The sequence below is a fragment of the Anguilla rostrata genome, chromosome 8 (genome assembly GCF_018555375.3).
Source record: "Anguilla rostrata isolate EN2019 chromosome 8, ASM1855537v3, whole genome shotgun sequence".
Classification (NCBI taxonomy): domain Eukaryota; kingdom Metazoa; phylum Chordata; class Actinopteri; order Anguilliformes; family Anguillidae; genus Anguilla; species Anguilla rostrata.
In genome coordinates, this window is record NC_057940.1 from 9875339 (window position 1) to 9887538 (window position 12200).

General features: G+C 45.1%; 1 protein-coding gene across 1 annotated transcript in view; it reads left to right on the top strand.

The window, feature by feature from the left end:
* Positions 1–10691, top strand: part of LOC135260755 (matrix metalloproteinase-16-like) — a 48385-nt gene extending 37694 nt beyond the window's left edge. Inside the window, exons 8-10 of the mRNA XM_064346281.1 lie at positions 2702–2852; positions 5951–6066; positions 7300–10691. Of these exons, the coding sequence (XP_064202351.1) occupies positions 2702–2852; positions 5951–6066; positions 7300–7634 (602 nt within the window). The 3' untranslated portion in view covers positions 7635–10691. The remainder of the gene's footprint in view (positions 1–2701; positions 2853–5950; positions 6067–7299) is intronic.
* Positions 10692–12200: the final 1509 nt, after the last annotated feature.

Consider the following 12200-nt stretch of genomic DNA (forward strand, 5'->3'; position numbering starts at 1 on the left):
GATGATGTAGGAATGGTCCAGCCCAACCATCCCCCCCATCCCCAGTTCAAGGCCGCGGGGTGAAGTGTTTGCAGGAGATTTATGACAGAGGTTTATCTGGAGAGCGGTTGTTGTATTTAACCGAGGAAAGCGGGGAGTTAATCCTTCACTGAGAAACGCGCACACACAACACAGACATACACGCACAAACACACAAACAACAGAGAGAGAGACAGAAAGAGACAGAGAGAGAGAGAGAGAGAGAGAGCAGCGTTGAGGTCTTGGCATAGCTTGCTCATACAGTAAGCTACATCTTTTGACTGTTACACTTCAAATTTCAAACGGCCATGCAGGTGTCCTCGTTGCAACATCACCAATAAAAGGAGAGATGAAAGCCTACTTCACCTGCGATAACGCATGATGGAGAAGAACATCAGACTGAAAGCGCAGCTAAAAGAAAAGTCAGTTGAGTCAGGAGAGTTTTATTTCTTTATTTTCATTTTAAAAGAACGAATTGAAACAAAAACCAAGGCATTTAAGCTTGAAAACATTCGATCTAACATCACAATACCTTCAATACCTTGTGCCCAAACCTTTTTCAGTTTTTTTTATTTTTTTTTGTTTTGTTTAAACTGCTGAATTATTTCCAGGATAAAAAGCCAGCGATAACACCCTCGCCCTTTCTTTCCCTGCCGTTTTATCCCCCTCGTTGGAAGGGCCTGGCATCGACAAACGGTCAGATATTCACGAGCAGAACGATAAGCCCCGGGCGGAAACCCTTCCTTCCCGCTCACTCTCCTCCTCCTCCTCCCTCGCTTTTTGGCGTGAGCAGCGCAGGCAGTAGCGGAGCCGAGGGGGTTGCGTTTACACACATTCATGTGTTTACTTCCCTGGATTATACGCCTGAATGCCATGGGTTCCAGTCTCCTCTTAGACAGTGCGTCTTTTGCCCAGTCAGCAGTAGGCGGAGTCTAGACGTCTCGAGGTGTGGAAATCTAGGTTTAGAGACGTTTTGACATAAATGGACCAGGTTGACGCAAGCATGGCTCAGGTTTTACCCGGAAATAGCCTGGCTTCGTCCTCGACAGCTAGAAAAGTTTAGCTTTTCAACCAAATACAGCCGGGTTTTAACCTGGAATGCCTAGACGGCGTTTCAGTGACTTTTCCTGACAAAAATGTTGACTCCTGCGTCCCTTCGCGTGCTCCCTCTCCCTCTCCCGCTCCTGCTCAGCATCGCCGGCGATGGAATGATTGCTTTTCCAGCCCATATGCCGGCTTCATAGAGGGACTTCCTGTGCTGCTGGGACGTGGGTTATTTTGGGTCAGATGGGCCGCACGCTGAAACGTGAGCGCGGCATAGAAGCCTTGTCTTCCGTGCGTTTCTGGAGGCGTCTCATCAAAATGCTCGTTCGAGACCCTAAAGCGAATCCGTTCACCATGGGGGCTTTCAGTGCTCCACCAGTCTACTACAGCGGTTTAGTGAGTTTTCACGTTTTTTTGAAGGGGGGGAGGGGAGGGAGGGGGTGGGTACAGTGTGATTTGGTTGGAGTGTAGCACAGTGGGTAAGGAACTGGGCTTGTAACCGAAAGGTCGCAGGTTCGATTCCCGGGTAGAACACTGCCATTGTACCCTTGAGCAAGGTACTTAACCGAAATTGCTTCAGTATAAATCCAGCTGTATAAATGGATACAATGTAAAAAATGCTATGTAAAAAGTTGTGTAAGTCGCTCTGGATAAGAGCGTCTGCTAAATGCCTGTAATGTAATGTAATGTAATGTAATGGTCTCAAGGCCATATTTAATAAAAAACCACAATGCAGTTTGCCCTTAACTCCAAATAGATCTTTAGCAGGTCAATGATGTTAATTAAGCACTTGAGTTCTGAAACACGCACACACAAAAAAAGGGAGCCAACGATGACCCCGCAGGATTCGAGTTTGAGATCCCTGTACCAGACACTTTTTTTTTCCTTCCCTATTACATGAAGAGGATAAAACTTACCCAGAGGTCCTAGAGTCAGGTAGATCAAAACGCTTCTCCTCATAAACTCTGGAGCATGTCTGGTGCTTCAGTTACCCCCCCCCCCCTCCCCTCCTCCTCCCCCCTCCCAAACGGCTCGATTGCGCACAACAGCAGTTTTGAGATGGCTCAAGTAACTGAGATATTGTGACATTTAGAAATCGCTGTTTGGAAGGCAGGGAGTGTCGGTGCCCATCGCCACAGTTAGCTGCGGGTTATTTCCGAGGATGAAACACACACACAGCCTGTGGAATTGGCTTCAGATTTTTCCGGAAGCAGCAGTTCCCTGAATCGAGCGGGAGCGTGCTCATTCAGGAGTAAGTGACAGGTGCGGTCACTGACAAGGGGCTTCTGGAAACCATACAGTTCTCATGTGATACATTGGATGATGTCGGTCTCTAATGAGCGTCACGCTTTTGTGGTGCCTAAATGGAAAAGCAATTGAAATTGAATCTATCTGGGACATATAAGTCCTTTCATGGGGTGACAGCTGTTGTGACCTTGTGTTGTCCTGGGAATAGGATCCATTCAAATCCCCCTCCATAACCCATTTCAGATCATTATCAATGTCCTTTTCTCCCCTGTTTGTCCTGCTAGCCCCCCGTCAAGCTCATTGGTCAATGCGGTGTGGTTTGTGTGTTTAAAAACCAGCTCAGCGGAGGCCTTGTGGTGTGAACCGTGTTGTTTGCGACTCTGTTTTGCAGGGAACAGATTTTGGGTGTTCAAAGACACCACGCTGCAGCCCGCCTACCCCCAGGATATCTCCATGTTCGGGAGCGGAATGCCCACGCAGAGCATTGAGACAGCCGTGTGGTGGGAGGATGTGGCAAAGACATACTTCTTCAAAGGGGACAGGTGAGTCCTGGCACAGCCAATCACAATCCCCGGAACTCCTGTTGGCTCCTCCTGTCTATATGACCTCACTGTACAGTATGTGGCTGAAGACATGGTATCTGCACTACACGTGGTTGTGCATGATGTTTTCACAGTTCTGTATGTGGTTGTGGATGATGACATCAGTGTTCCTTTTGCGGTTATGGATGATGACATTGCTGTGTCATGTATATACTTGTAGCTGATGACATCACTACTCTGTGTGTGCTTGTAGATGATGATATTGCTGTGCTGTGTGTGCTTGTATATGATGATATGACTGTACAGGGTGCTTGTAGATGTTGATATTGCTGTGCTGTGTGTGCTTGTAGATGATATTGCTGTACAGGGTGCTTGTAGATGATGATATTGCTGTGCTGTGTGTGCTGGTAGATGATATTGCTGTACAGGGTGCTTGTAGATGTTGATATTGCTGTGCTGTGTGTGCTTGTAGATGATATTGCTGTACAGAGTGATTGTAGATGATGATATTGCTGTCCTGTGTGTGCTTGTATATGATGATATCGCTGTACAGGGTGCTTGTAGATGATGATATTGCAGTAAAGGGTGATTGTAGATTATGATATCGCTGCACAGGGTGCTTGTAGATGAGGATATCGCTGTACATGGTGCTTGTAGATGATGATATCGCTGTACAGGGTGCTTGTAGATGATGATATCGCTGTACAGGGTGCTTGTAGATGATGATATCTCCATACAGGGTGCTTGTAGATGATGATATCGCCGTACAGGGTGCTTGTAGATCATTATATTGCTGTACAGGGCGCTTGTAGATTATGATATCGCTGTACAGGGTGCTTGTAGATGATGATATCGCTGTACAGGGTGCTTGTAGATGATGATATCACTGTACAGGGTGCTTGTAGATGATGATATCGCTGTACAGGGTGCTTGTAGATGATGATATCTCCGTACAGGGTGCTTGTAGATGATGATATCACCGTACAGGGTGCTTGTAGATCATTATATCGCCGTACAGGGTGCTTGTAGATTATGATATCGCCGTACAGGGTGCTTGTCGATCATTATATCGCCGTACAGGGTGCTTGTAGATTATGATATCGCCGTACAGGGTGCTTGTAGATGATGATATCGCCGTACAGGGTGCTTGTAGATCATTATATCGGCATACAGGGTGCATGTAGATTATGATATCGCCGTACAGGGTGCTTGTAGATGATGATATCGCCATACAGGGTGCTTGTAGATGATTATATCGCTGTATTCTTTATGATGGGGGAGGAACCCTGTTCCCAGAGGGCTGCATCTGTTCCTGGATTTCATGCCAACTTCTTAATTCTTCATTTTATTTATTATTCAATTATACACCAACGCCTGCTTGGCTGCAGATGAGACCGCAGTCACATGTAGTGTCACATGTCAGAGTATGTAAACGATATGGGTAATGAAATAATTAAGAGCAGAAGCTGGCATGATGTCTGTGGGTGCTTACACAGGATGATCTCACTGCTCTGTGTGTATGGAGGATGATGTCACTGCTCTGTGTGAATGGAGGATGATCTCACTGCTCTGTGTGTATGGAGGATTATGTCACTGCTCTGTGTGTAGAGGATGATGGTAGTATGAGGATGATGCTTTGTGTGTAGGAGGATGATGTCACTGCTTGTGTGTATGGAGGATGATGTCACTGCCCTGTGTGTGTATGGAGGATGATTCACTGCTCTGTTTGTATGGAGGATGATGTCACTGCTCTGTGTGAATGGAGGATGATCTCACTGCTCTGTGTGTATGGAGGATTATGTCACTGCTCTGTGTGTATGGAGGATGATGTCACTCTTCTGTATGTATGAAGGATGATCTCACTGCTTTGTGTGTATGGAGGATGATGTCACTGCTTTGTGTGTATGGAGGATGATGTCACTGCTCTGTGTGTATGGAGGATGATGTCACTGCTCTGTTTGTATGGAGGATGATGTCACTGCTCTGTGTGTATGGAGGATGATCTCACTGCTCTGTGTGTATGGAGGATGATGTCACTGCTCTGTTTGTATGGAGGATGAGGTCACTGCTTTGTGTGTATGGAGGATGATGTCACTGCTTTGTGTGTATGGAGGATGATGTCACTGCCGTGTGTGTGTATGGAGGATTAAGTTACTGTATTGTGTGTGTATGGAGGATGATCTCACTGCTCTGTGTGTATGGAGGATGATGTCACTGTTCTGTGTGTATGGAGGATGATGTCACTGCTCTGTGTGTATGGAGGATGATGTCACTGCTCTGTTTGTATGGAGGATGAGGTTACTGCTCTGTGTGTATGGAGGATTATGTTACTGTTCTGTGTGTGTATGGAGGACGATGTCACTGTTCTGTTTGTATGGAGGATGGTGTTACTGTTCTGTTTGTATGGAGGATGATGTTACTGTTCTGTGTGTATGGAGGATGATGTAACCTTTCTGTGTGCCATTGAAAATGACAGCAATAGACTGCTTATCACCACACTTCATTTCCACTCTTGTTAGCAGCCAAGGATATTAAGCACACTATTTTTTGTGCAGTTGAGGATATTAAAGTGTCAATCCTCAATTTTTTCATAATAAAAAATGCCATAAAATGCCATATTAGATACCTTTTCACAGTGGCATTTTTGTAGCAATATCAATTCAATGTCATAAATTGCTCCTCTATGTGCTGTTTTCCACTGGTGGTGTCGGGTGCAACAATCCCAAAAGTATTAAAATGTGATGACGCACGCACGGGAACTTGCAAGCCGAATGCCAAAGAGCAAGCGTCGAAAATTCCAAAAAGCATCTTTAAAATTAGGTTTCATGTGTTGCTCAATATTACCATGTCAGACGACATTGGTGGTTGTCTCTATGCAGTCTTCTTACTCCAAAATACATTACCGCTGGATCATCTTCAACGTAAAATAAGCACTCGATGTGCTCCCAGTAATAGCTTCATTTCAAACGGAACTCTGGTATTTGGAGTGTGAAAACAAACTTTTGTGACCACCAGCCACCACAGATGTTTGCCAAATCCACTAAAAAAAATAAGGACAGACACTTTAACTGTACTCTTTTTTTGGGGTTTGTTTGAAGGTACTGGCGATACAGCGAGGAGATGAGGACCATGGACCCTGGGTACCCCAAACCCATCACGGTGTGGAAAGGTGTTCCAGACTCCCCCCAGGGGGCCTTTGTGGACAAAGCCAACGGTAGATACCTCAAAACTCACTCGAAAAATCACCCATGGACTTTAGGAGAAGGGGACATTAACCAAATATTTTATGTACTCTTGATTTTTTTTAAATTTTTGGTTTCCTTGCATAGGTTCCCATCGTTTTCACATTAGTCTAAATGAGCAGCATCATTTATTTTAAGGTGCTGTGTTGTACTGCATTGTAGGACATCACTATAATCACCAAGGCTCTAAAGCACAACAATCACAATTACTGACTGATTTGCATAAGCCAATAACTGTCAATGTTATGGCCCATAAATATGGCTAATAGTCATTTCCACTTCCACTTGCTCAAGTCCTAAATGCCAGATTGGGTACGACCCTGCCTTTTCGCTGAGGTTAGTTCATTAATTAATTGAGTGTTTAAGCAAATTTCACAAGGGGAACGGAGTGTACTAGGTCAGACAGACTGCGAGGAAACGGACATTGAGACCCGTTCCCAAGGCCAATCTGGCATCCTTGAGGGAGATGGAACCATGGGAGTGGCCTCAGGGGCCGGAGCGATGCTCTCATTGGCCAGGGCTGGTCACATGGCGAGGATGAGGAGATGGGTGTCGGAGGGAAGGGGTGTCAGCGTACTCCTGGTTTTGGAGACGGACAGGTGGAGAGACGCGGGGGGTTCGCGTTTTCTCTCGTTCCCCCCGGCGTGCTGAGATCACGGTTTTGGCGGTGGCCGCGCCCATCCGTGCGTGAAGGGTGGCACAGTGTTGCCAGGCATAGTTTGGCCGGCCACGTGTTCTCTCTAAACGTGCACGGTCCACACTGCCGCCTGAACACAGCGCGTACTGTACGTTCAGTTAGACTCGGTGACCTTAGCTGGCTCCATCCCTGTTAGGACCACTTAAAGATGTGTTAGATTTAATATAGGCATCATTCTGAAAGAAAAACATTTGTGTGCAGGTGCGCAGAGAAGCAATATGCATTTTAATGTGCACAACACATTTCTAAAAGAAAAATCACAGAGTACATTAGATTATATAGGGAAAGGCATTGAAGATTTGAGGCAAGCACCGGAAATTCACATGAACTATAAATATTATACTATAATGCATCAGATTATTGATTTCTTCATACTTCATCAGTGTCAGTATGTATGTCCTCTGAAAAACAAATGCTAAAGAGAAAAACAACCTTAATGGCAAATGTAGCTAAACTGACCGAGGCCTTTTTTTCATTTTCTTCCCTTGTTGTCCCGAAACCCCTGCAGGTTTCACGTACTTCTACAAAGGGAAAGAGTACTGGAAATTCAACAACCAGAAGCTGAGGGTGGAGCCGGGCTACCCCAGGTCCATCCTGAAGGACTTCATGGGCTGCGACGAGTCTCAGGACCCCGAGCGGGACTGGCGCCCCCCGGAGGAGGACGTGGACATCGTCATCAAGCTGGACAACACGGCGGGCACGGTGAAGGCGGTGGCCATCGTCATCCCCTGCATCCTGGCGCTGTGCCTGCTGGTGCTGGTCTACACCGTCTTCCAGTTCAAGCGGATGGGCACCTCCCGCCACATACTGTACTGCAAGCGCTCCATGCAGGAGTGGGTGTGAGCTCAACCACCCCCCCCCCCCCCAAAACCCCACCTACCCCCCACCTCCACCTCGCCCTCCTCCGAAATAAAACGAGGCGTCGGAGTCCTCGGGTGTCGACCTTGCGGACTGCGGGTGTGTTCCCTCTCACCCTCCCTCCCGTCTTTGTTTTGAAAGGAGGGGTTGCGCTGGCCTTTGCCTCTGCCTCCTCACTCCCCAAAACACGCCCTCCCCCCCCCCCCCCAAGATGGGAGAGGCTACTTGCTCCCTCTTCCCTAAATGTGGGCAGTGCAGCTGTGCAGTGGGGAAATGGGGTAAGGGTTCGATGACGCACTGTGACGTCCCTTGCCGCGTGAGGACTTCCCGCCAGCTGGATGAAGCCTGCTGGTGCCCGGGTCTTGCGCTAGTGCACGCTCAAAATTGCGCTAGCTAAAATGGCTAGTCAACAATTACTGACCAGTTACTTTTTTTTTTGTCTAATAATTTATTTACACCTCTTTTACCCCATTATTAATCCCTTAGAACATCTTACTTCTTTAAATTCACACACCCTAACCAAATAAATCCTTCCTCTCCAAAGAAGATTTCATTTTTTTAAATGTTTTTAATTTAGATTCATTGTTCACTGTTTATTTTTCCCTTCTTTCCACTCTTGATCCTTTGTAGTGATTGGGGTCAAGGACTTTGACTGTTCTGGCAGTCTGTCTCAAAACAGGGGCCAAAATACTCTGCAATATTTTTTAGCCGCCTTAATTATAGATTGTGTTTTTTTAAATCTTTTTTCTCATTCGCTGCTTTGTCTTTTTCACTTTTTCTTTTATTTTTTTTGTTGGGTGAGCCAGTGTGGTGGGACAAGTACGAAAGCTAGCTGGTGTCCTTTCCGCTGCGGCTGATTTATGGACATTGTTCGGTGAAATTAGCCGAGAGTCACCGGGGCCAAGTCGGGAAAGACCAGCCAGGCCGTATTTCAGAGCGAAACACGAGAGATGGAGAAGAAATGCGCTCCATGTCTGAACCATCCACAATGACTGTGTGGCAAATGACTGCGTACAACCGCTGCCTGCTGGACTCGGTGGAAAAAGAGCAAAAATGCGAATCGGCTTGCGAATGGACGAATGTGCGCTCGCCCTCCCTCACTCCGAGTGCTCGTTCACGATCCGAGCGTCGCTTCAAAACCCCACATTTTAACGTGACATCACCAGGATTTGTGCCATTTAGCATCTTCACAGAATGTCTTTTTTTTTTGTTTTTGTTTTTTAAATCTGGGTCGCCCGGATAGGGTATGTCCAGGTGGAGGTTGGAGTGAGCGTCTTTCCGCTTCAGTGCTCGCTAACTTCCTGTTCCTCTTGGACTCGGCCTGACTTTGCCTACTGTATCAAAAATTGAAAAGACAAAGCAAAAAATGTAAAAAAAAAAAAAATTTTAAACAGGTTAACGACAGAGGATGAAAAGTAAGAAGAGGAAAGAAAATGTTTTCAAAGCATTTGAAGCATTTGAAGTGGGTATTGGAGTTTTAGGCTGGGTCAACCGGCCTTGGACTAGCGCTCAACTCCCAGCTGGGCGGGGACCGAGCAAGAACAGTGACAGGACCGTTTCTGGAATCTTCCGTGTTCCTCTCTCTCGTCTTTGCCTCTCTTTTTGCTGTTTGTGTCCCGGCACGGTTAAAGAGATGGAAAAGGGTCACCGTGAAACCTCACCATCTAAGTGGTACATTTCAAAAATCGGGTGGGGGCCGGAGGAGGGTTACCAATGAACCCCTAACGCTCTGCAGCAGAGTGGGACTTTTCTGGGGTGGGATTGGAGATTTCCTGCCTCGGCTGCTGTCGAACAACCGGGTTTGTGTGAGAACTACAGTATCCGATTCACTATATTGGTTTCCTGTTTTGCTTTGGCAGCGTCATCGTGAGACTCTGAACAATGTGTGTGTGTGTGTGTGTGTGTGCGTCTGTCTGTACGAGTTTCAGATCAAGGGGGCCCATTGGTCAGAAATGGATCAACGCAGTTCCATCAGCACATGACAAAAAAAAAAAGAAGAAAAAAATGCCTTGAACCTCGTTCTCATGTTGTATCATATGTATGTACTGTAGGCGATGTGAACAGTTAAGGAAATCTGTCGGTCATATTTAACATTACCTTGAACGTGTAGGAGCGGCCTCTCCTGCGGTCTCTCTGACCTTTTGGTAGCGGGAGTCGCGTGCTGTACGATGTTTGCCTCAGAGGTCGGGGCGAAGGAGCCGCTTATCTAGGGAAAAGATGAATAAACCCATCCTTTGCCGATCTTGTCTTTCCTGGTAAACACGAGAAGAAGACTCTCAGTGTGCGCACGAAAGCAACGAGATTGCATTTTTCTTTGTATGTGTTTTTATCTTTTTTTCTGGTTTATTATTATTATTATTTTTTTTTTTTAAGATTCAAGAAATTTGTCTTTTCAATAAGTCCGTGCATCTGAGATTGTACATAGAAGCCTTTGCACCGTGATATGTATGTGATGCTGGTTATTTCAGCATAACTTCAAAGGAAAGGTTCAGGGATTTTTCACACCCCTTTTCCCCCCAGATCATTAGTACCTGGAAGCTGTTGAGATTCCACTGCTAACAAAAGGCCAGAGAGCTTTTACATCACAATCCCATCACAGTGGGATTGACAGTAGGAATAAGAATATTTAAAGGAGGGTTTTAATGTTTACAAATTGCAATTGCTGATGTACCTTGGGAATGCTGTGGACTGTCTGTTTTTGTGGCACAACATCACAGTCTTGAATTTCTTTCCCTTACCCCTCCCCCTCCTCCCCTACAAAAAAGTAAAGAAAAATCATATCAGTCAGAGATTGAAGGACTGTGCATGTTTGTTGCTTCATATTTTTATTATTTTGGAGTCGGGACATGATCTCTCTCCCCCTCGTTTTTTTTTAATGTCTTAATTTTCTGTGGTTTTGTTCCTTTGGGGAACCGATAAAGAGCTTTTTATACTGTTTTATTTTTTTTTTCATTTTCTGTGCCCGGCGTTACTGTCTTGTTGCGTTGTACTTTAAAAAAAGAGCCATCTCGTGGATCAATAAATGGATCTAAATATGCTGAAGTGGGTTCCTGTTGTCTTCACTCTAGCATTACATCTACCTGTATGACCCATGTCAAGCTGATTACATACATGTTGTGTTCTCAGCTGTGTGTGTGTGTGTGTGTGTGTGTGGGGGGGGGGGGGGGGTTCCATGTGCTCTGTTTGATGTATTTAAACAGAAGCTAATACATTCTGGTGCTGAAGAGTTTGACATTATTCATATTTGATTCATTAATGGATGCCTTTCATGTTCACCCAGGCAAAAAATAAATGATCATCAAAATTGCACCAGAAATGCATTTTTTAACGTGTTACCTAATAATTTAGTTGAAAAGCACCTGTTCAGAACCATTTTCGATAGTTTACTCTGGAGTCATCGCTGTGATGTCCATGCTTATTTAATCTGAACCTGAAAGTTATATTTAAGTTTCCTTGAAAGAAATTCCGCGAGTGTTTGAAGGTGGACTTCAAAGGAAAAGTATCAAGTTGTCAATATCAGGCTTACACCAAATTAGTAGCCGGCAAGGCTGGTTTGTACAGCCGACAGTATTCAACTATTTCTGTGGTGAATGAAGGTCCATGCTAACTGCCTAGAACACCAACTGTGGAAGCCTTTAAGTGATGACATTTTTGATGAGGTTCGACAGACACTGCTAAATAAAACACAACGTACCAGTGAAGAAAATCTGTTCGATTTTGCCTGGTTAAAATATGGCAACCCATGGTTCGCTCTGTCAATACATTTTTTTCTCTTGTGTGTGGCTTTACAGCAACTAGTGTCTTTCCAAATCTTCAGAATATAGAAGCAGGGCGTTCCTGCAAAAGAGCATCCGTGCTCAGCAAACCAACCCTGGGTAAATAAAGGTTAAATAAATAAGACAATTTTAAAATAAGGTCAGTATGGGTGTCTCAGCCATTAACAGTATATAGATGGATGACAGAACGCCGCTGTTCTCAATGAGCGAGATTGGAGGTTGATTGCATCACTTCCTGAGCGGCCTCTCGTGCAATGGATACTGGGAATGCGCAAGATTGCACAGGCCCCAACTCTCCGGTTTGTGATGCAAAAGATGTACTCCTTGTAGTAGCTGTGCTGTATAATTTGTAAGATTACAGCATCAAGTTTAGCAAGGCAAAACCATCACGATTCATGAATCATCCTAGATATTTTGACATATTAAATTATTTCTCATATTCTCAAAATAACTTGCTATAAATGTGTAGTGCAGATTATATTTTTACACTCTCCATACGGCAAACCTCTATCGGAGTTTCAGGATTTTTTAGGGAGCTTCTTCGTCAAACATTAGAGCAAAGTCCTTTGAGGGTTCAGGTTTATGATGTCATAATTTGTGCTGAGAAGCCCCCAAAATTGTTGCTTCTGTTGGCACGCGCTAGGAGAGAAATGCTAGCCGCACCCTGGTCTTAGCTGCTGACACCGGAAACATTTATTTAGCCTGGTTACTTTTTTACTCAGTAGGCCAAAGGGCCACATTTACTTCTACTTACAATATTTCCCCAAACATCTTT